Source organism: Somniosus microcephalus, chromosome 25 (assembly GCF_052327205.1).
Source record: "Somniosus microcephalus isolate GS21.2 chromosome 25, FLI_Smic_1.0, whole genome shotgun sequence".
NCBI classification, from domain to species: domain Eukaryota; kingdom Metazoa; phylum Chordata; class Chondrichthyes; order Squaliformes; family Somniosidae; genus Somniosus; species Somniosus microcephalus.
In genome coordinates, this window is record NC_141011.1 from 25,780,973 (window position 1) to 25,806,267 (window position 25,295).

The 25,295-nt window shown below is 43.1% G+C and overlaps 1 protein-coding gene across 4 annotated transcripts in view; it reads left to right on the forward strand.

Moving 5' to 3' along the window:
- Positions 1-25,295, forward strand: part of vps13d (vacuolar protein sorting 13 homolog D) — a 260,231-nt gene that overhangs the window by 120,844 nt on the left and 114,092 nt on the right. For 2 of the 4 annotated variants that reach the window (XM_085966919.1, XM_085966916.1), the window contains 8 exons: positions 3,306-3,446; positions 4,717-4,839; positions 17,973-18,078; positions 20,950-21,102; positions 21,272-21,407; positions 22,472-22,519; positions 23,532-23,682; positions 25,046-25,256. In XM_085966919.1, the coding sequence (XP_085823045.1) occupies positions 3,306-3,446; positions 4,717-4,839; positions 17,973-18,078; positions 20,950-21,102; positions 21,272-21,407; positions 22,472-22,519; positions 23,532-23,682; positions 25,046-25,256 (1,069 nt within the window). Of the gene's footprint in view, positions 1-3,305; positions 3,447-4,716; positions 4,840-9,194; positions 9,270-17,972; positions 18,079-20,949; positions 21,103-21,271; positions 21,408-22,471; positions 22,520-23,531; positions 23,683-25,045; positions 25,257-25,295 lie in introns of all 4 variants that reach the window. The other 2 variants (XM_085966915.1, XM_085966918.1) reach the window with 2 other exon arrangements.

Sequence of the window (25,295 nt, forward strand, 5' to 3'; positions counted from 1 at the left end):
ATAGAAAGGCTGGCAGAAAAGTGGCAGATGGAATTTAATACAAAGAAGTGTGAGGTGATGCATTTTGGCAGAAGGAACAGGGAGAGGCAATATACACTTAATGGCACAGTTTTAAAGAGTGTGCAGGGACAGAGGGACCTGGGAGTTAATGTGCATAGGTCCCTGAAGGTGGCAGGACATATTGAGAGAGTGGTTAGCAAAGCATATGTGATCTTGGGCTTCATAAATAGAGGTATTGAGTACAAAAGTAGAGAAGCTATGCTGAATCTTTATAAAGCACTGGTTAGGCCACAACTGGAGTATTGCGTCCAGTTCTGGTCACCACACTTTAGGAAGGATGTGAAGGCCCTTGAGTGGGTGCAGAGGAGATTTACCAGAATGGTTCTGGGGATGGGGGATCTTAGCTACAAGGACAGGTTGGAGAAGCTGGATTTGTTTGCCTTAGAGCAAAGGAGGTTGAGGGGTGATTTGATAGAGGTGTACAAGATTATGACTGGTTTGGATAGGCTAGACGGGGAAAGGCTGTTCCCACTAGTTGATGGCACAAGGACTAGGGGACACGGATTTAAAGTTTTGGGCAAGAGATACAGGGGGGATGTGAGGAAAAACATTTTTACACAGCGAGTGGTGACCACCTGGAACTCGCTGCTGACAGCTGTGGTGGAAGCGGAGACACTCCATGTTTTCAAGGGGAGACTGGATAGGCATTTGAGGGAAATAAACTTTCAGGGCTATGGGGATAGAGCGGGGGAATGGGACTGACTGGATTGCTCTGCAGAGAGCCGGCACGGACTCGATGGGCCGAATGGCCTCCTCCTGTGCCGTTATGACTCTCTGACTATGACCACTTTTTTTTACTATTACTAATTTCTTTCAGTTCCTCATTCTCGCTAGAGCCTTGGTTTTCCACTATTTCTGGGAAGTTTTCTGCATCATCTTCCATGAAGACAGACACAAAGTTACTACTGAATTTTGAAGATTTTCTATTTAAGATAAGCTGTACAAGTGCAAGTTTGCCTGATGGCTGATTTTTTGGTCAATCAGGTGTTTGACACATACCGTCATATTTAAGTCTCCGACTAAGTTATTGAGAAATCCACACAGGATGGCGTACTCTCTTCACACTGCATTTAAGTGCAGAGAGTTTAGGCACAGATTAGCAGAGCTTAAACTCGGGAAGCTTAAACTGTGTGCAGTTAAGCTTCCTGTTTTCTCCAGATAGGACTAAACCAGCGTGGAACTGAACTCGGTAGATCACAAGCTTCTACCTCTGAGTCCCCAGTCTGCGCTGAGTTAACAAACTTCAGCAAGAGTAGTTTTTAGCTTATTGCCCTAGTCCTCATGGTTGTCCAGTGACTCCTCCTGGAAAGTGTAGCTGTTGGGTGCAGGCAGCCTAGGCTGATTTACCATAGTCAGATAATCTGCCAGTGCTCACTGTATAGGCTCACATATGTAGATTGCCCAATTATGTGGCCAACTGGAGTTTTGCTGACAGGTGGAACTTTACCCACTGTAGTCCTTCAGGAGAGAGGGGACGAAGTTACAGGGGGAAAGTACAAGTGCTATATGCACACGAGTTTCAGCTACGAAAAATTATTTTATTTTAACTTTGGGAAACTAAAATATGTGTTGCTTTGTTTTAAGCTCCTTTTTACATTGAGACTCATTTATTTTAAAATCTGACTTACTGTACTCAGAAATGCTGCACAGTACAATTGTCTAATATTTGTACAGATTAGTCACTGAGCCTGGTTGACCACTGACGTTAGTCTCCCTTAACCAACTCTGCCAAAAAACAGCGCCTGAATTTCAAATGCTGTTTTTGGGACCTTACTGGGCACAAATTGACTTGTATTTATCTACATGCCAATAGTGACAGGTAACACCTTCACCGTAGCGTACGAGAGTATGGGCCTTACACTAAACATCCATAAGACAAAGGTCCTCTACCAATCTGCCCCCGTCACACAGTACTGCCCCCCGATTATCAAAATCCACGACAATGCCTTGGACAACGTGGACCAATTTCCATACCTCAGGAGCCTACTGTCAACAAGGGCAGACGTCGATGAAGAAGTCCAACACCGCCTTCAGTGTGCCAGTGCAGCCTTCGGTCGCCTGAGGAAGAGAGTGCTTGAAGACCAGGACCTCAAACCCGGCACCAAGCTCATGGTCTACAGAGCAGTAGTGATACCTGCCCTCCTGTATGCTTTAGAGTCATGGACCATGTACAGCAGGCACCTCAAAGCACTGGAGAGGTACCACCAACGCTGCATCCGCAAGATCCTGCAAATCCATTGGCAGGATAGGCGCACCAACGTCCGTGTTCTCGCTCAGGCCAGCATCGAAGCTTTGACCACGCTCAATCAGCTCTGATGGACGGGCCACATCGTCCGCATGCCCGATACGAGACTCCCAAAACAAGCGCTCTACTCGGAGCTCTGACATGGCAAGAGAGCCCCAGGTGGGCAAAGGAAACGCTTCAAGGACACCTTCTCAGCCTCCTTGAAAAAGTGCAACATCCCCATCGACACCTGGGAATCCCTGGCCCAAGACCGCACAAAGTGGAGAAGAAGCATCAGGGAAGGCCCCGAACACCTCGAGTCTCTTTGCCGGGAGCAAGCGGAAGCCAAGCACAAACAGTGGAAGGAGCGCACGTTAACCCAAGCACCCCACCCACCCGCCCCTTCAACCACCGTCTGCCCCACTTGTGACAGAGACTATAGGTCCCGCATTGGACTCATCAGTCACCTGAGAACTCATTTTTAGTGTGGTAGCAAGTCCTCCTCGATTCCGAGGGACTGCCTAAGAAGAGAAGAGGAGTGACAGTAATTCATTGGGTGTTTAGCATTTGGGACATCCTTTTGGATTTGAAAGGTACTCTATAAATGAACGTACTTTAAGTACATTTTTCATGAGAGCAGCATTCTTGTAGGGTCTTTATGCAGTAGGCATTTCTACAGCCCCGTCAATGCCACTTCATAATGAAGCAGCATTGGATTACTGTCAGATTTCCACTCCCTGTATATGGACCATCTTCCCCCTGACAATATCTAGGAGCCCAGCCACGCACTAATAGACCGTACCCAACCAGGGTATGTAAGTCGGAGTGACATACAAAAGTGGGACTCTGTGCAAAGCTCTCAACCTGGTTCGATATTTAATCCTTCCCATTTAAGCTAATAGATCAACTGTTTAAGTATTTAACAGTATGCATATGTGAAACATTTGTACCAATACTAGCCTAGATATGTTTTTGATTTTCGATATGTTTTTGATTGTCCTCGTGTTATCTCTTTTTCCAGGTTGGGAGCCTTTTGCTGAGCCTTGGACTTCTTTTCTGAGCTGGCAGCAGCAGGCAGCCAGCCGTCTTCACCCATCGCGCCTTAAATTGGATCTCCAGGCGAAACAACGACTTGACATCAACATTACATCTGTCCTGATAGGTATGGAACCTTTGACAGTACTGGGCTAGGCAGGTCTTAGTGTAGGCATTGCATGAAAATGCAAATGCTCTTTGTTCTTAATTTGAGGATCGTCCAATTACTTTAGGATAGGCCCATTGGTCAGTGGTGAAAGTTACTGGAGAATTCTGTTAGCCGTAGCTTTGCGAGCTATGTGCCGTTCCTGCCCCACCCCTACACAGAACAAGAGCCGCAGCTCCATATCAGTCCAAGGTAAAGAAAGATATGCTGAGAGGATAAGGTAAATTGACCAGGTACTAAAGTGAATGATATTAGAGTGCACTTGTTAAATTGAGGATCCGAGGTTCATAGTGCAGAGTGGCACCAAGGATGAAATGAATGGGCAAGAAGATGAAGTAGATTGGGGAATAGTGGTTAGGTAACATCAAGCTTGGATTTTGCAGGTTGGAAGAGGAAGGTAACATGGCGGGAAGTAAGGAGTTGACATCCTGGAAACATGAGTTAGAGTAGGAGACAGTGGGATGAGCCTTGATTTCAACACAGCGAGGGCATAGGGAGGAGGCAGAGCATATAGGTTGGCATATTTACATCTTGGGGAAACAAGAAAGGAAAAATTTAGATAAGCAATACCATATATCAACCAAATGGAGGGAGAGGAGAGTTTCAGCGGTGAGAGAGAGCACGCATAGAGGTTGGAACTTAGCTGCTTTGGGATAAGTTATACAGCTATTTCTGAGAAAGAAAATATCAGGTGTGGCAAAGAGGTAGAGTAGCTGCCTGGGTTCCTCCGCGTGCTAACACTTTTACACTTACACTGTGAAATCTGCTTCTATGCCTCACTATTCTACTTTTATATGCCATTTGGTACCCTCGCTGTCCCATAGTCTCGTTGGAGGCTGACTTGAAGAATGAAGTGTTCTGGTAAAGGGTCGCTGCACAGATGCTGACTGACCTGCTGAGTTTTTCCAGCATTTTCTGTTTTTCTGTCTGATTTCCAGCAGATGCAGTTTTTTGGTTTTTGTTTTGAAACAAATTCCCTGGTCTTTGGGGGAGAGACTTTCTCTCCAGTTCTTGAATTGGCCTCCTTCAATGGGTCTACTAGAAAGTGGCGACCCCAGCTGAGATCAGCTAACTTAATACATACTGAGGATCAGACCTGCGTCCTCTGGTCTGTATGGTTTAATATTACACGTGCGTAAAAGCACCGCACGATCAATGTAATTAAATCTAAGAGCATAGATCCCAACCCACTTCCTCCTTGTTACTATTGTTTCTGTGTGTTGTGTTACAGAGCAGTATAAAAGGACAAAAGCCTCCTGGATTGCCGATTACTGTAAGAAGGAAGAAAGTGACTGTCCAGGTACATCCCAGTGGAGGACAGGGATGTATATTGATCCATTGATGCTTGGACAGAGTAAGTGCAGGGGACAAAGAGACTGGGAAATTTACTTTCAGCGTTAGTTATAGTAAAAGTCAACCACAAAAATTAAATTTATCAGTCTCGTCTAAGTTATCTGCTGTAAAAATGCACCTCTGGGCAAGTTGAGTAAGAAGCCACATTGACATGGCCCACAGCCACGACCAGGTTACATGTTCCTAACTGAAGATGGTACTGTGGACTGGAGGGTTATAACAGCAAGCGCAGTATGGCTATACTTGTGAAGCTGAGCTTGCCAGATGGAAGTGTGGGTCAGAGAATCATGGCTACTATGTCATATCCCTGCCTCCAAATCGTGCTTCCATCACGCCAGGAGCACAGGGAATTTTCCATACTGAGTAATGGCCAGAACCAATGTTTTTAGAATTCTAAAAATATCCTTTAAATGTTTTAAAAATGTGGAGGGTTGAAAAATCTAGAAGCAATTATTTGCTGTAAATGTTAACATTTGAAAATGTATGTTCATATGAAGGACATTAGGATAAAATCCCAGATATGTTTTTATGGGGTGCAGTTTTATAATAAGAAATGAAAGCAATCACCATACTGTTTCAACTCTCCATCTGTTTGTTATATGTAAATCCAAAGTTTGTTCAGCCATGTAAAAAAAAATTAATAGGCAATTCACAGTGACAAACTGTTTCATTTTAATAATATAAAGCTATTCGGTTAAGTGAATCTCTAGTGGCAAATATACTGCTACTAAAGCTGAGGAATGCTACCCAGTCTCATTATCACAGACTTGTTGGAAACAGCAAAGTAGCTACTTTTAGCAAGAGCTCCCTTTCTCTTTCCCACCCTCCCTCCTGAAAAAATTGGCTCTAACTTCCTCCTGCAAGTCCAGAATAATTTTAACTGTGCCGCTTATTACAAACGGGGCCTGCTGATCCACGTGTTATAAGTGAGCATTTCAGAAGTTTGTTTTAGTTGAGTTCAGTTAAAGAACTATAAATTGGAAAAATACACTGTTGGTCAGCTGGTGAATATTTCAAGAAGCTTGTGGCGCAGTGTAAAGTACTTAACAAAAGTTTAGGCAGAGGGCTTCTTCAAAGTGATCCTCTTTTTATAGAAGAAAATAACTTTTATCCTCATTTTCTTTGATATTTTAATAACTTATACATTCCCAGCCTGTAGATTGGTTTCCCAGAATGGACCTCAGGCTGCTTTGAAGTCATGCCGCCCAACCTGGGAGCCATAAGGAGGTCAGTCCCTGTAATTGTCATCACCAGAGTGGCCTACTTGCTGGTCTCTGTGCCAATGATAACATTTACATGTTTTAAAGATTAGGGTAAGACTTATTTTCTTGCATAAAAAGGAGAATACATTAAACTCAAGATTTCCCTTCATCTTTAATTGTAATAGAAGTGGTTTTGAATATTTCAGCATTCAGTTCTTCATTTGATATTGAAGTTAATTGAAAAGCAAAATACTTAACTCTTTCATATGGAGCAGATGCACAGTTTAACATAGTTTGTAATATGGCAATGACTTTTGTTGAATTTCGTATTATTTGGAATTTGTATGGTTAATGCTTTGATAACTACTGGATTTAGGTTGGCTGGATTCATGTGGTCATAAAACTGTTGAAACTGCTGTTTACTTCAAACTGTTACTGTTTCTTTGTTGTGAATTTTGAAATTATCTTCACCTGCCCTTCACTTTTTTTTATTCCATTAACTGTACCCTCACACCCTTAAATCTGCAAATCAATCTCAAGCACCATAGATCTTAACTTTGCTTTGACCTTGGCATTCATTCACATTAATAGCCTTATTCAGTCAGTCTAAACTGGGCTTTGAGGCCTTAGTTAGTGTATATTGCATAAGTGTACTGCAGACCTTGTTCCTCGTTGACTTGCTTGCATCATAATCAGTCAATAGTCAATCACTTGATTCATGTCTTTACACCTCTGGGGAGCCTGACACCAGGGTTAGTCAAAAAAACTACTCACTGTTTTAAAAAAAAAAAAACTAAAAAACTAAAATTGTGCTTGCGTGATGTTGGCAAGGCAGCATTTATTAGTTATCGCTAGTTGCCCTGGAGTCATTAAGGGTCAACCATGTAGTGTAGCACTAGAGTCATGTGTAGGCCAGACTGGGTAAGTGGAGCTTTGAAAAATTACTCCCGTCATATCTGGAGCTACAGTGTCTAAAACTGCTGAGGCCCAGTATCTCTACCAGAGACTGAGTGTTGAAAGCCCAAAAGTCTGCATCACCAGAAATCTTCCGTACCAATTGCTTGGCATAAACTGTACGTACCTGATTGATTTGCAAAGATCCTATGCACGATTTTTTTTTTTTTTTTTTTATAAAAAGTGCAGAGAGTTCTTCAGGTGTCCTCATCAACATTTCTCCCTTAACCAACGCCACCAAAAAAAGGTCAATTGGTCCTTCGTCTCATTGCTATGTGCAAAATGGCTGCTGGATTTGCTCAGATACCAATAGTCAGTGGACTTTGAAGTAATTCATTCTATGTGAAGTGCTTTCAGACGCTTCTCAGAGATGTGAAAAGGAACGGTATAAAAGCAAGTTTTTCTTCCTTCTTACAGGGCGTCTGCTTGCCAACAATAGTTGGTCTGTGAACATGTGGGTCTGACATGTAGGTCTTTCCTTTATAGCTGCTGGGCAACTCTGTGATCTGATAAAAGATGCCAGGCTTGTTAGGTAGTGAAGTAAGCTTTTTCTGTTTTGACTGCAGAGGTAGAACCATCCTATTGTGTAAGACGCTATATATTATTGGAGCTTAAAAAGTAACCAGTGTTACGAAAAGTGTCATTTTTGGGGCTTGGGGGGTAATAGCTGAAACACTTGTGCTGTCACTAATATTCATATGGATTGCTGTCTTTTTAACTTTAGTTTCTTTTCAGTCCTATTTACATTTCAAGTTAGCCTTCTGTGTCCAAGCAATCAGCTGAGAGCAGGTTTGTAGATCCGCCCGTGGACATTGACTATTGGGAGATGTACTTAAGAGATATAGAAAGATACCCATTCTTCCCCCGGATGACTCTTTCAAGGCTAGAAAACATATCCCCTGGTAAGGTCAATGTGTTATTCTCCAGAGACTAGGTGTATAACTAGTTGTTCTAATGGTATACCAACAAGTCATTCTGTTACAGTTTTGGGGCTGCATTTAGTTTTTTCTCTCATGTTCCGCATTAAAAACCAATACTTAAGTGAGCCTTCATTCCCCATGAACCAAACTGAGAGACTTTTTTGCACAATATCTGATGTATTACTGCCCAGGGTTGCACAGAAACACTTGTAAATTACTTATTGAGAATGACACATGCCCTATTCCTGCCCTTCTAGTGGAAGAAATACCATGTCAGACCATGTGACTTGCACAATAATCTAGGAATCGGGTTTATTAAAAGTATGAGTTAAACACCTTAACAAACCTCTTGATTACAGAAAGTTACTTAACTCACTGAATCCGTTATAAAACAATAAACATTTCCAAACTCCTGTAGGTTTCTGAAGTAATACAGTTACTTTAGTTTGGGTGTCTCCAATGTACAGTATTTACATGAATCAGTACTGAAGGAGCATTTCTACCTGAACCTTGTTCACTCAATTGCCTGCTGAGCAAGGCCACACTGAAAAACTGCTGCAAGCTAGGGGATGATTTATCTGCAGTCCTATTTGAAGTTTAAAGTGAGACAAACTAAATCAAAAATATATATTTCACAATTAAATAAAACTGTTATAAACATCTGTAGGATTTAAGTCACAGACATTGCTTTGCTATAATGGACTCAAATTTCTGGTATACCAGCAAGTCATTCTGTTGTTACAGTTTTGGGGCTGCATTTAGATTTTTCCCTCATGTTCCGCATTAAGGTCCAATACTTAAGCGAGCTACTCCATTGATGGGTTCGTTCCTCTTTCTGATATCAGATTTAACCGTTTCAAACAGCTGGATAGGCTGAGTATTTCCTCGCCTGCTAAACAACAGGGTGACGCAACTTTCTCTCCACCGGTCAGGCCTTAGTCTTAAACATCCTCTCAAATGTAATTAATAGCATCAGGGAAGAAAAAGATTTCCATAGCTGTTGGCCAAAAATGGGAGTCGTGCAGATTCAATGATTCATAAGAGCCAGGCAGTGTTTAGTCAGGAGTAAGCAAATTGAAGTAAATACCAAAATACTATTAATAGATATTAACAATATAGAGTTAAGATTTGAAATATGACATCTCCCTATTCATTACACCCATCTTCATCTGTTGTTACTTTCCTTGATATAAGTAGGAACAAAGTCCTTTCCTGTTTGTCACTTTGCCTGGACGTGTTAAACTTTTTTCTTTCTAACTCAACCTCTCTTTCTCTGTCAGGCAGCCCTCTTGCCTATCTTAGAACTAGAAGCACTGCCAGTCTGACAAACCTAGAGCGGCAGATATTTGCCAGAGGTACTGTACCAGGGAATGGGAAGACATGAAGAAAACGTCCACTGTCTTTTATCAGATAAGTTGTAGTGTGACGTACCAACAAAAAGAAATCAATTGATATCTTTGAATATTTCATTATATATACGGTTTCAGTTGTCAGACTGCAGGATACAGTGCCCCTTTGCATGTATTTACTATTTTGCTTCATGGGGCTATTTGCTTCACTGCTTCATTCAGCAGTGAAGAAGTGGCTGTGCTAGCTGCAGACCATTTCTACTGCCACTCTATGACTAGCCACTTTTCACTTGAGTACCTTGCTTTGCATACAGTCTTAGCTGGTGAATGAAAGTAAATCTTCAAAGCTGGGATTTGCAATTTGCACCCAAATAATGGGGTACATTTTATACCCGCCAAACCCGGCCTGTCGAAATGGTGGGTGAAAGGGGTTAAAATTTTAAAATTCTACCTCCCAGCTCCAAACCAGGCCATCGACAAGGCTCCTGCAAAAGCCAAGCGTGGGCCTAGTTAACATTCAAACGCCACGGCCTGATGACATCTTCGGTGCCATGGCTTAGAGATAACTGAATTCCGGGGAGTTCCGCGCTGTCAGCTGCCCTGCAGCAGATTCGAGGTGGGAGGCACTGACTTGTCATTGTAAGTATTAAAGATCTGCCCCTTCTAGAGCTGCTTGTGGGCCAGGAGGAGCAGAAGTGCTCCGCCCAGGCCTCAAGGAGTCCTTGGGCCTCCCAGCCTCAGTCCCCGCCCCGCTCCCCCCCCCCCCCCCCCCCCGGGCACGGCCCCTCGATCTTCTGGAAATCGGGATATCCTGCAAAGCCCTCCTTCCAATGTCTACCGAGGGCTGTCCCCATGGGTCCCTGGCTGCGGCCTCCTGTCAGTAAATTCCTACTCCTGCCCACTGGTCAGGCAGTCAATCTGGCCAGGTGTTCGGTGGGAGACAATGAAGAGTTATTTAAATGAGGCCCTGTTGTTAAAATCGTCAGGGACTCTACATCCCCGGCCTTGCCGGGTTCGCCGCCCGCTACCGGGCTCCCCCACATCCTTGCCCTCCCGCACGTTAATATCAAGGCCAATGTGTTTACTTTCCAACCAAGTATCTATGTCAACTGAAGCACTACCCCAATTGGAAGTCAGCTCAAGCACTGACTTGGTCCTAGGACCAATCAGTAACCCGCAGGACCAGACTCTCTCTGACCATTGTTTGGCTTTGAGTTTAACTTGCAAATATGGTCATACATTCTGATACGATCAGAAATTGGCATTAAACCCCAGGACTGTAATTTAAAAGACTGTTCGCAAGACAGGTAAGTGTACCCAACCAGCTATTTGATTAAATTACTATGTCAGACTCTTCAGAGTTGGCTGTCAGGAAGATCCTATTCTCGCATAATTTAATTATTACAATATTGTCAGCGGGGCTTTGATATTCAGTGACCCTGGACCAAACTTATCTGAAAATGATTTTTGTATTAGATGAGACTTGACCTTATGCAATTGATCTTGGCCACGATATTTTGAATTGCAGTGAGTGTAACAATGGTTTGGTAGTTGGAAAAATTTGGATTGTTAGTTTGGCTAATTCCCATTTATATATTACAACCTCTGCTGTATTTACCAAACTGGAAAAATTGTCCCACTGTAATTTTTAAGTGCGTGTATGGTTTTGAAAGTCACTTCTTTGTTCTCTTCAGTGCACTCCATGTGTGTTGTACCAATCTAGATCTTCCCCACATATTTAAACAATTGTCCTAATTCTGGAGATCTAATGGGCTTCTCTTGAGTTGTACAAGCATCAGGTCAAGTCTTGTGTCAGGCTGCTTAATATTGCAAGCGATGTCCGAGATTGTATTAGCTAACTGAAATAAGAGCAGCTCAGCTTGCTGCCAGTGCTTTTTGCAGTCAACTAATGGAAGGCGCACTGTATAAAAAGATACTTGTTCAGTTCTCCCTCCTTTGCTTTCTGAAAATCTGCATTATTAAGATGCTGCACTGAGCACCCTGATTATGATTTGAGAAGCAGCACGATTAAGAGTGGCAGGTTCAAGTGTCAGTTTTAAAAATTAACCTGCAGCTCCCAGTGGTAATTTACACACTTACAATTCATCTCAGACAAGAGGTTTGCATTTTAGCACCTCGGATCTCAGTTGACAAGACCAGGATTGTCAGGACGGATCATAATTATTTCGAGCACTGTTTATCATTCAGCAGATAAGCTTCAAATAAATATTTTGCTTCTCTGTTCGTTGTTCTTTCTTGTACAATATTATTCTTTCTCTTTTTATGTTGTGCTTCTTAAGGACCAAACCATTTCCTAGGTAATTATTCAATTATACTGTTCAAAAGGTTAAAATCTGTGGGTAGATTTTCAAATGAACGCTCCTGGTGTACAGAGCCTCAATCAACAGGCCAATCGGGCCTGGAGGTCAGAACGCCCAATTCGCAGCCCTCCCGATTTTCTGGAATTTAAAATTGATAACCAGAAAGTTGGAAAGGCCACGAATCGGGTACGTTTGTCTGATGAGCCCTCCTGTCGTGCGAGGTTCTGTGTTGAGCACGCTGACTCGTGAGATTTACATCCTGTACCCAAGGGTGATAACGTGAAATAATACTTATGTTCTGATTTTGTAATTTATGTTTTAGTTGTGCATTTCCCATTTTCTTCTTGTTGTAAAAATCTAAATGATAAATCTTTACAAGTTGAAGAGATCAGGTAATGTCTGTGTCATGGGTTCCCTGATTTCTGAATGCTAAAGACCAACACAGTGTCACCTTTCATCACTTGATTGTTTGGCTGTAATAGATGACTGGTTACTAACTGCTGTGAATCAGCACCAGTGCTCATGCCAGCAGTGCCGAACCTATTGTGAGAGCTGGGAGCCGGGTCTTGGAATTAAGATTGCTGGAAAGGAGTTTATGAATTTGCACGTTTTCAAGTTAACAACAACAGGCCTGCCAACATACTGTAATAGAAATTAAAATGTGCTCACTCTGCATTTATATACACATAAACACAGCTGTGTGGTTTGTCGAAAGCCTGCTCGTGAAACTTTCTGTGTGCCAGCGCAGTGCAGCAACCACGCATTGGAATTAGAACATAAGAACATAAGAAGTAGGAACAGGAGTAGGTCATACGGCCCCTCGGGCCTGCTCCGCCATTAAATAGGATCATGGCTGATCCAAATCTAGACTCACGTCCACTTCCCTGCCCTCTCCCCGTAACCCCTAATTCCCTTATCTGCTAGGAAACTGTCTATCTCCATTTTAAATTTATTTAATGTTGCAGCTTCTGCAGCGCTCTCGGGTAGCAAATTCCATAGATTTACTACCCTCTGAGTGAAGAAGTTTCTCCTCATCTCAGTTTTGCAAGGGCAGCCCCTTATTCTTAGATTATGCCCCCTGGTTCTAGTCTCACCCATCAGTGGAAACATCCTCACCGCATCCACCCGATCAAGCCCCCTCACAATCTTATGTTTCGATAAGATCGCCTCTGTCTTCTGAACTCCAATGAGTAGAGTCCCAACCTACTCAACCTTTCCTCATACGTCAACCCCCTCATCTCCAGAATCAACCGAGTGAACCTTCTCTGAACCGCCTCGAGAGCAAGTATACATACCTTTTCTTAAATATGGAAACCAAAACTGCACGCAGTATTCCAGGTGTGGCCTCACCAATACCCTGTATAACTGCAGCAAGACTTCCCTGTTTTTATACTCCATCCCCCTCGCAATAAAAACCAAGATTCCATTGGCCTTCCTGATCATCTGCTGCACCTGCATACTAACTTTTTGTGTTTCATGCACCAGGACCCCCAGATCCCTTTGTACTGTAGCACTTTGCAGTTTCTCTCCATTTAGATAATAACTTGCTCTTTGATTTTTTCTGCCAAATTGCATAACCTCACACTTTCCAACATTATATTGCATCTGCCAAATCTCTGCCCACTCACTTAGCCTGTCTATGTCCTTTTGCAGGTTTTTTATGTCCTCCTCACTCACTGCTTTCCCGCCCATCTTTGTATCGTCGGCAAACTTGGATATGTTGCACTCGGTCCCTTCCTCCAAATCATTAATATAGATTGTGAAGAGTTGGGGACCCAGCACTGACCCCTGCGGAACACCACTAGTTACTGATTGCCAGCCCGAGAATGAACCATTTATCCCAACTCTTTGTTTTCTGTTAGATAGCCAATCTTCCACCCGTGCCAGTATATTACCCCCAATCCTGTGATTTCTTATCTTGATCAGTAATCTTTTGTGTGGAACCTTGTCAAATGCCTTTTGGAAGTCCAAATACACCACATCCACTGGTTCTCCTTTATCCACCCTGTATGTTACATCCTCAAAGAATTCGAGCAAATTTGTCAAACATGACTTCCCCTTCATAAAACCATGCTGACTCTGTCCTATTAAATTATGTTTATCCAAATGCTCTGTTACAGTTTCCTTAATAATGGACTCCAACATTTTGCCAACCACAGATGTTAGGCTAACTGGTCTATAGTTTCCAGCTTTTTGTCTACTTCCCTTCTTAAATAAGAGTGTTACATTAGCAGTTTTCCAATCTGCCGGGACCTTTCCTGAGTCCAGGGAGTTCTGGAAAATAATCACCAATGCATCCGCAAACCCTACCGCCACTTCTCTCAAGACCCTAGGATGTAGGCCATCAGGTCCGGGGGATTTATCCGCCTTAAGTCCCATTATTTTACTGAGTACCATCTCCTTAGTGATTTTAATTGTGTTTAGCTCCTCCCCCCCACCCCCCATTGCCCCCTGTTTGTCCAGTGTTGGGATATTTTTAGTGTCCTCTACTGTAAAGACTGATACAAAATATTTGTTCAGCGTCTTTGCCATCTCCATGTTACCCACCACTAGTTTCCCGGTCCCATCCTCTAAGGGACCAACGTTCACTTTAGCCACCCTTTTTCTTTTTATATAGCTGTAGAAACTCTTGCTATCTGTTTTTATATTTTTTGCTAGTTTACTTTCATAATCTATCTTCCCTTTCTTAATTAATCTTTTAGTTATTGCTTGCTGGCTTTTAAATGCTTCCCAATCTTCTATCCTCCCACTAGATTTGGCTACTTTATATGCCCTTGTTTTCAGTCGGATACTATCCTTTATTACTTTACTAAGCCACAGATGGCTGTCTTTTCTTTTACTCCCCTTTTTCCTCAGTGGAATATATTTATCTTGAAAGATGTGAAATATCTCCTTGAATGTAGACCACTGCTCTTGTACCGTCTTACACTTTAATCTGTTTTCCCAGTCAACTTTAGTCAATTCTACTCTCATACCTTCATAGTCTCCTTTATTTAAGCTCAGTACGCTGGTTTGAGATCCAACTCTCTCACCCTCCAACTGAATTTGGAATTCAACCATATTATGGTCACTCATTCCAAGGGGATCCTTTACTAGGACATTTTTTATTAATCCTGTCTCATTACACAGGACCAGAACTAAGATTGCCTGCCCCCTGGTTGGTTCAGTTACATACTGCTCAAGGAACCCATCCCTAATACACTCTATGAACTCTTCCTCAAGGCTGCCATGCCCAATTTGATTAGTCCAGCCAATATGAAAGTTAAAATCCCCCATGATTATAGCTGTTCACTTACTACAAGCCCCAACTATTTCCTGATTTATACTCCGACCAACAAAGTTGCAACTGTTAGGAGGCCTATAGACTATGCCCACTAGTGACTTTTTCCCCTTATTATTCCTTATCTCCACCCAAACTATTTCACTATCCTGATCCTTTGACCCAATATCATTTCTGACTATTGCAGTGATTCCATCCTTGATTAACATAGCAACCCCACCTCCCTTTCCTTCCTGTCTGTCCTTCCTAATTGTCAAATACCCTTGTATGTTTAGTTCCCAGTCATGATTATCTTGCAGCCATGTTTCCGTAATGGCCACCAGATCATACCCATGTGTAGTTATTTGTACCGTCAACTCGTCAATTTTGTTACGAATGCTGCGTGCATTCAGATAAAGAACTTTCAAATATGTTTTCTGACAATTTATTCCTGCTTTTACCCCTTTTACTACTTTACCTTTATCATTATCCATTCTGTCCCTTCCTGACATGCTCTGGTTTTTAATTCACCCACTGCTACCTTGCTCTATTGCCTTCTCCGCTGTCATTTTTATTTTTCGCTCTCTTAAAACCTCCCCCCCACTAATTAGTTTAAAGCCCTCTCTACAGCCCTAGTTATTCGATTCGCCAGGACTCTAGTCCCAGCACTGGCCAAGTGAAGTCTGTCCCAACGGAACAGCTCTCTCCTGTCCCAGTACTGATGCCAGTATCCCAGGAAGCAAAACCCATTTCTCCCACACCAGTCTTTGAGCCACGCATTTAACTCTCTAATTTTATTTACCCTAGCCAAATTTGCACGTGGCTCAGGTAGTAATCCAGAGATTATTACCCTTGTGGTTCTGCTTTTTAATTTGGCCCCTAGCTGCTCAAACTCTTTCACTGATCTACCGAACCAGACATTCCGTATCACCAGGACATTGCTGAGTACGTTAATCTGGATCCAGGGGACCAGTGCTTAATCGTATCATTAAACATTTTCAAGTTGATTTGTGTGTTACTAATTTCATTTTATTTCCGTACTAACACTCCTCCATTCAGCCGTTTATAAATATGCCTTAATTCTGGCATCATTTTGGATGTTGACAGGCCTGAATCTTTGCATTGATTCTTAGATCTTCTCTACCTCCCACACTAGTTCCTTGACTTGCCTGTGACAAACTCACTGATCCTAATATTTTTTTGAAATAATATATTTCTGCTTATCTTTTATTTGCTGCACCCAAGTGGTACTAAACCAAAGTAATTAATGTTGGGAGCTGATACTGATAAATGAATAAAAGGGATGCCAGCTGCAGCTTGGGACCCAGTCTGTATTACATCGTGCAAAATATTGTTGACCACCAGATTTTGAACAAGCCATTCAGAATTTTGTTTGGTAACTAAGCAGTTTGTAAAATTGTGAAACCTAGGTAAAGGACTAAAGCTCAACGTGTAAAGTACTGTCTAAGTTGAAAAGAATAGGAGAAAATGAGAGACGAATCAGGACGCAGTGGTTAGTTGACACCAACCTTGGGTTTTAAAAGCCTTTAGGTCAGAGGAGGAAGGGAAGATGGAGGGAGTTCCACAGCACTGAGCTTGTGGAAATATGAGTTAGAGTAGAAGATTGTACGATGCATCTCGAGTTCTACAGAGTGAGGGGAAGAATGTGTAGGCCAGTGTATTTGTAGTTTGGAAGGAATAAATGAGCAAACTTGGGAAGACACTAGCCACTCTTTGAAAAGCTAAACTCAGAATAAGCTAAGGAATTGATGTTGGGATATCTGGAGTGCAAATTTCCCACAATTGCTATACATGTTGCTCATTGATTGTTAACTGGATGGAATATTTGACGCAGGCCAATCTTTCACATCTGAGATGGATCATTCTTCTAGAATGAGGTGCTTTTAGAAGGTTCACCAAGCACCTTTGAAAATTTAACAAAATGCAAATTGCTTCCCAGAATACACAAGGGCCTAGAAATTCGGTGGCGCCCCACCAAGCTCACCTGGGCACCGGAATTACCGCTACGATCGGAGCCGTTGCGCCCGCCGGAAATTCTGCTTGGGCGCCCCAAGAGGGACGCGGGGCGCTGCTCGAGGCGCCCCGCGTCCCTCTTGGGGCGCTGAAACTGAATATCACGGCGCACTGCGGTACTGCAGGCCTTCCTCCCCTTAAGGGGGAGGGGCCTGCACCAGCGCAATGACCGATCGCGAGTGCCGGCAAAAGAACCCGGCACCGAGAAGTGCCGGGCTCTCGGGACACAGCCGGCACTGCCCGGGGGGGGGATCAGGATGCCGGGGACGGAGGTACTGGCAGGCAGCCACCGAAAGAAATGGCCGCCCCGCACCTCCACCTTAATTTGCGCCACTACCGCCACAGGTAGGCCCCGTGAACCAGGCGCGATTTGCGACCAAATATCGCGATCGGAGCGGTAGCGGGGCGCTGCGCACGCCGATGATGTCATCGGTGGCGGTGCAGCGCTACAGGCTAACGCCGCCATTAGCGCCCCGCTAAATATCGCGGGAGGCGTGGCCAGTGGCGCTAAAGCCACTGAGTGCCCTCTTTAGGCGCTAACTGGTGGCGCAGCCCACCGAATTTCTAGGTCAAGGTTCCTACATTATGACAGCCTATTTCTCCATCTTGCTGTTCTACCTCCTGGAGACAAGTACTTTCTGTGATGGACTAACCATATAACCTTTGTGATGACTCTACATCATTATTTATGCAGGTTACGGGTCTGTTTGAGGTAAATGGCCATAACTCAATCTATACCTGAAAGGTGAACAACAACTTGGCCAAATGTTTCTGTCTGTCCTATTTTTATGAAGGAAGTTTCACTGTTAGAATTTTGAAACAATGTCAAATTATAGCTAAGAAATTCCACTGAACAATGTTAGCTTAGCGGGTTTAGAATATTAACCCGTTAATTTTAAATAGATTATTGTCTTTCTTAAAGTACTGTAGAAAAGAATTTCCTACAAGTATGTTTATCATTTGTAAGATATCACTCAGCATAATTTTCAGGTTTATGTTTTAAATAGAATCTCCAAAAAGGCAAATCTAGTCTACAGCTGGAAATTCTCGATCAGCCGTAGGTTTCCATTCTAACTCATTTGCCTTCTCTTGCAGCAGAAGGGAAGATACCAAAGCGACGGCAGCCATTCGTGCCATACGCCCTCAGGAACCACACTGGCTGCACCATGTGGTTTGCCACACTCACCACTACTCCAACTAGGTGGGAACTCCTTTTCCCGTATTGGTTAAGGTTTAGCTGCTCCGTGATGTATGTTTGATCTGGCTTTGAGCGTAACCGTAAGGTTGTGGTTTTGCTTTTCTTGCCATTACATGGTACAAATCCAGAATCCGTATTCATCATTGGGTTAAACAAAGAAGTATCTACATATCCCTGTATAGAAATGTGTAGGCTGTTGAGTTGGTGGAAGAAAGAAAAATGCTACTTTTTAAATATAGAACAGGGGGCTCTGGTTCAGACTTTCAGGTGTTCTCAGGCCAATTGCATCAATTCTCAAATGCATCAGTTCCCAAGCGCCATTTAGCTCCTATTTCAAAACGAAGTGCTTTACCTGGAGCATCAGCGCAGTGGTAGTAATTAGCTTTGGTGGCAATTTTGTTTAATGTTCAGCAGAGATTTGCTGCTATTGGCAAAACTATGAACAGCAAGCTCTAAGGGTGCAAAATGCGCTGGTCAACACAGTCGATCTACTATTCACCATTGACTCCTGTCAACTGTAATTTTCTCTTCCCCTTTTCCCCCTTCACCTCATGTTTCACCATCGGTGACACAACCTTCAAACATTATCACCCTGTACTCTGGAACTCTCTTCCCAAATACACACCCCTTCCTTGCCTTGTTACGTCTCATCCCACCTTTAAAAGCTTTCTCAAAGTGCCACTTTGTGCCTTGCTTATTTCCCATTCCTTTCCGGTGTTCATTGTTCTCTTCCCCTCACCCCCCACCCGGCCCAGATGTTTCAGGGTGCATTACGCATCTGCTAAGTAAATGAGAGTTGTTGATGTACCTGCAGTCCTAGTGAACACATAGGAATTGCTAGACAAAAAAGACCACGGTCCATCTAATTTGCCTTCTACCATCCTGGTAGTCACATTGTGCCCTTAATGTAGTAAAACGTACCAAGGCGCTTCACAGGCACGTTATCAAAAACAAAATTTGACACCGAGCCATATAAGGAGGTGTTGGGGCAGATGACCAAAAGCTTGGACAACGAGGTAGGTGTTAAAGAGCATCTTAAAGGAGGAAAGAGAGGCGGAGAGGTTTAAGGAGGGAATTCCAGAGCTTAGGACCTAGGCAGCTGAAGACACGGCCACCAATACTGGAGCGATTTTTAAAATCAGGGATGTTCAAGAGGCCAGAGTTGGCGGTTTTATTTATATTTATTTATAGTCAATAATAATGGAGTTATTAACTAATCATAGCAATTAATCTCTAGCAATTAGTCTTCAACAGAACCAGACATGACGTGAGGAAAACCGCAGTGGTGGAGAGCTTTGAGAACCATAGGCCCAAGGTCACCTGTTCCTCCCAAGCATGTTATACTTTCCACATGTCATGTCTCAAATTACTGATGTACTGTATCCCAAAATGTTATTTTGTGAAAGAAATCTATCTAATTTGCATTTGAATCAATCAATGCCAACGGCTTCCACCGTCTCCCTCGGGAGTCTCTTCCATTGGTTGACCACTCGCTCACTGGGGGGCTGTAACAGAAATGGCTGATGCCACATTAAGTGCTAAGTTTGATGGAGAGACTGCAGATACATACCCCCAAGCCACATTCACTTAATCTTTCAGCAAGCAGTTGGCTCGATTGATGTCCTGATCCCCTGCTGCAGCTGATCCTCCCCCCCAAATTAGGTTTCTTTCAGTTTTTCAGGGTTCCAAATTTAAAGTTCTCAGAGATTTGGAAATACATTATCTTTTGATTGAACTGATGGACCATGCAGGGTGGGTGTGAGCGAGAGTGATATTGTAGGAATTGATGTATTCCTAACTAATAACTGAGGTCAACTCAGGAGAACAATCAAACAGGTCTTTAATGTAGGATTTGACGAATTCCAGAAACTAGCAGAGATTGACACAGGAGAGCCATTGTACAGGTCTTTACCGAACATAGAAACATAGAAGATAGGAGCAGGAGTAGGCCATTCGGCCCTTCGAGCCTGCTCTGCCATTCAATGAGATCATGGCTGATCATCCAAATTCAGTACCCTGTCCCTGCTTTCTCCCCATACCCCTTGATCCCTTTAGCCTCAAGAAATATATCCAACTCTTTTTTGAATATATTTAATGAACTGGCCTCCACCGCCCTCTGGCAGAGAATTCCACAGGTTCACCACGCTCTGGGTGAAGAAATTCCTCCTCATTTCAGTCCTAAATGGCTTACCCCTTATCCTTAGACTATGACCCCTGGCTCTGGACTCCCCGGCCATCATAAACATCCTTCCTGCATCTAGTCTGTCCAGGCCTGACAGAATTTTATAGGTTTCGATGAGATCCCCTCTCAATCTTCTAAACTCCAGTGAGTATAAGCCCAATCGACACAATTTCTCCTCGTAAGTCATTCCTGCCATCCCAGGTATCAGCCTGGTGAATCTTCACTGCACTCCTTCCATGGCAAGAACATCCTTCCTCAGGTAAGGCGACCAAAACTGCACACAATACTCAAGGTGCGGTCTCACCAAGGCCCTGTACAACTGTAGCAAGATATCCTTGTTCCTGAACGGGGATGCCACGAGGACTGCCTGTGCAGCCCCATGGATTGCGACGTGATGTCATCACGTGGCGTGACGTCATCGCGTTTGCCCGCGTTTTCCTGCGCTTGGGTAGTCACGTGATTTGCGACGTGACGTCATCGCGTTTGCCCGCGGTCTTCAAGGGGCCACACCCCGTAGATGCAAACTCTATATGCAAAACCCCAGTAATGCCCAACACAATGGTACAGGTTTAGGCCGGTGTTAGAACATCGTTAAAGAGAATTATATACAGTTAGTTAGATTAACTCAGTGGTACCGCCACAATATAATGCACTGACAGTGATTTATGTGTTGCTTTTGCTTTCCATTGTAGGGTGGCACTTTCTCACAGCGAGAGCCCTGGGTATGTACACGAAGGATCTGTGGCAGAACTTGATGACATGCACAATGTCAGCCAATGGTGCGAGGTACTTCCAGGAGAAGAAGTGCCTTTCGAGTTTGAAGCCAGGGAAAAACTAAGACACAGGTGAGTGAAATAAGCTAGCATAGTACTCACTCTACAGTCTTTATATCTCAGTAATAATCAGTGACCATATTTATGCAATATCATGGTGGCATTTTTATGTAAAATCTTTGTGTGGTCATAACTGTGTGTAAGACACAGTAGTAATAGGTTCTTGCATTTGTACTAACAGACACACTCATGAGTTGAAGATTCACCAGCTTTTGGTGCGGGTGAATGGGTGGGAACAAGTGAGCCCAGTGTCTGTGGACAAAGTCGGCATCTTCTTCCGTTGTGCAGCACCTGACCGAAATAACCAGTCCTCCATGGTGTGTATGATGTACTGTTAGCATGTCATTTGTCAAAACCTATATAATTCTGAGAATCTGTATTTTTTAACGACGGCTTGATATTCTGAGACTTTGAAGCAGCAACAGCTTCAGAAAAAAGTTTTGCAAACAATCATTTGTCTTTTACATGTGTGTGTGACAAGGTAAATAATTGTCATGTGCAAAAATGTCAGACTCCTCTAATGGTGCAGTAGTTAAATATGCAGGCTTGTCTGGTACTGCAACACACTGACAGGAAGGTCGATGCGCTAACGAGGAGGATACGCCAACTAGCTGGAAAGTGTGTATGTGCACATTTACATCTACAAGATGCACTGCAGCAACGTGCCGATGCTGCTTCAATAGCACCTCCCAACCCCGTGACCTCTACCACCTAGAAGGACAAGGCAGGAGGCGCATGGGAACACCACCACCTCCAAGTTCCCCGCCAAGTCACACACCATCCTGACTTGGAAATATATCGCCGTTCCTTCATCGTCGCTGGGTCAAAGTCCTGGAACTCCCTCCCGAACAGCACTGTGGGAGTACCTTCACCGCACAGACTGCAGCAGCTCGCCACCGCCTTCTCAAAGGCAATTAGGGATGGGTAATAAATGCTGGCCTTGCCAGCGACACCCACACCCCAGGAACGAATAAAAAAAATTGGGTAAGGGCAGATTTGGATTGAGCTGTGATACTCAATTAGTGTCTCTTTCCCTCCCCAAAGTGAAATCCCCTCAAGGTATGGACTGAACTAAATCACGGGATAATTTTTAGCCTAACCTGCCCGATGGGTAACTGACGAGATCAGATCGGTCGCCCATTGACTTCAGTGGAAAGTAAAACGGGCGACTGTTCTGATCCAGTCAGTTTCCCGCCGGGCGAAGTTACCTTCACAATTTTGGTCGCGGATGTTAAATGTGTGCTACAATTTGCATAAAATGTTTTATGTATGCTGTTAATTATTTCAGCCATTGATGTAAAACCAGTCATCAGCTTTAACACTCGACAGTTTAATTTCGCAGTTGCTTGTGTAACGCAAATCTACCTTCTCTCTCTGGCAGGTTGGGAGTCCCATCAGCAAGACCAATATAATACATCCACATGTCTATGTAAGCATTCTTTCCCTGGCTGTACATCCATCATCAGATTATAATCTACTCTTAATTTGAAGTTACTTATTTCAAATGATTTAATGATTCGATTTTTAGCACTAAATTCTCACTTTGTGTTATTTATATTGCTTGTTTCAAATTATTGGATAATTGAATTTATTTAGCACAACTACAACTTTCAATTATCAACGGTAGACTGTATATGATTTTTGTAATCTAGTGTATCATTTACATTTGACAGAGTTGCATTTAATTCTGATTCTCATTTATCTGATTGAATTGTCTCCCAGTTTTGCCCTGGTTCAGTTTGGTAGTACTGTTCCTTGAGTCAGAAGTTTGTGTGTTTAAGCCCCAGGATTTGAGCACTTCATCTAGACTGAGATTTGAGTACATTACTGAGGGATTGTTGGAGATGCCATCTTTTCTAATTAGCTTCTATCTATTTGTTCTGTGGACGTACAAGTTCCTATGGCACTAATCAAAGAAAAGCAGGGAGTTTTCCCAATGTCCTGGCCAATATTCCTTCCTCAAACATCACCAAAAACAGATTTACTGGACACTTACCACATTTGCCATTTTACTAGTCTGCTGTGTTCAAATTAGCTGCTTTATTTGTCTACGTTGAGAACAATGAAGCCCTTTGGTGTTACCCAGCTGATATGATTAGGAACTGTAGAAATGCAAGTTCTTCCTTCGTGTGCATCAGGTCAGGTCATGAGTCTAACATTATCAAATGTGACCATCTCAATACATAGCTTTGGAGATATTCATAGAGGGTAGAAATTATCAGTGCAGGTTGTGTATGAATATTTCAACACATCGTACCAAATGCCCGTTATGCTATTTTAACGGCGGTGTAGTGGGCTAATGCCTAGTGTTCATACAGGAAGCACATCAAACAGAAATTCTCTGCCCTATATATAAGTTGTTGTAAATACTGTATTATTAGACGGATTGTTAAGTGCTCCTTTATGAATAAAGTGTTACATTGTGCCCCCTTCCCCTGCAGTTCTCGGCACTGCCCCCTGTAAGGGTTGTGTTTTCTGTGACTCTGGAGGGGAGTGCAAGAAAAGTGATAACTGTCCGCTCAGCGCTGATTGTGAAAAACAAATTGGAGGTACCTATGGAACTGAGACTGGACAGCCCATCTGCTCCGGACAGTAAGTTATTAACCGACATGGCAGTATGTTCCTTAACAGTTATCCCTGGAATTCCAGCAATAACTCAACAGTACATCAGTGAGACAAATCCTACAAAGAAAGGATCATCAGGCCCGCCAAGTCCATCCCATCCATTTATGGCGTAACCTCGCATGCTGTCCACAAAGTGAAATAGAGACTAATATTAGGTTCTAGATATTTTTATACAGAGTTTAAAAACAACCAGCTTTTTTATTTTAAACTGTTGATTTAAACATTATCCTTTATTCAACCTGTTATTAGAAACTGTATAAAGTAAGTACATTATGCAATGCACTAATGTCATAACCTTGGCTATTCATTTTTGATTAGTGATGGATTCAGCCATTTAAATTGAAAAGTGGATACTGACTTGGCTACAGTTTTGCAGCAGCAAGGCATTATAACTGGAGTCAGTGCCCTGGGCTAAGGAAGGGAAGATCAAACAGAGTTCTGAATCCTGATCATTAACTGGCTTGATCCTCGCTAGAAAGTGCTGTGGACATTGGGTGAAGACAGGGTTAGTCTCTGTTGTGATGGCTCCTGTGGTTCAATAACCTGTCTACGTAGGCTGCTAGTAGACCTGAAGCTCTCAGCAGAGCAGCAATAAACAAAGCCAACAAAATATTGAACTATGTAACCAGAACAGTCCATACTTCTCTGGTCAGACCATACCTTGAGTAATGTGTCCAATTCTGATCACCAAGACAAAAACATCACATTCAAGCCCTAGGCATATTACAGAATAGAGCCACAAGGTTGATCCCTCATGTCAAAGGCCTGAAATATGAGGAAAAACTGGAGAGCCTTTCTGCCTGGAAAGGTGGTGTCTGAGAGATAATCATGCAGGTAGATAAGATAGTTATGAGAGTGGAGGAGATAAATGCAGAATATCACTTTAATTTCAATTGTGAGAGTAGGACATGGGTAAATAAATTCAAGTTAGTAAAAGGCAAATTTAGGACTGGTGTCTGGAAATTTCTCTTCGCACGGCATGATCAGTGTATGGAACAGACTTCCAGATAGAGTAGTGGAAGAAAACTCTGGAATTATTTATGAAACAATTAGATACTGCAATGGGGGTACTTGGGGATCTCTTAGATGCATAAATTAAGATGGACGAATGGCCTTCCTCATCCGTGATCAGTAGCGAGAAGAGTAGAAAAATGTGATGCCTGTCTCTTTAGCCTCTTCCCTTGGTTAGGGTGTCCTTAGGACCATCACAGTGACGGACTCTGACTTGAGATTAGTAGTGGTACTGTTATTTTCCCAGGCAACAGTTTACAATGGTTGTTCACTTTTTATATGTTCTCAAATTTATGCAAAGTAATTCTGATAATTTCAGAACCCGTGGTGCTGCCAGCAGTGTTACCAGGCGACTCATTAGCAATCCCCTTGCACCTAACATCTTGGCGTCTACAAGCGAGACCAAAGGGGCTTGGGCTGTTCTTCTGTAAAACACCCATCCATTGGACCAGTGTGGCAAAAGTAGGGGAGGTGAACAGCAGCAAACGAGAGTGTCATTCGTCAGACTGTGACGACAATTGCTCTTACAGGTAAGCAATCTGTTCTGATGTCAACTGCATTTATTTCTG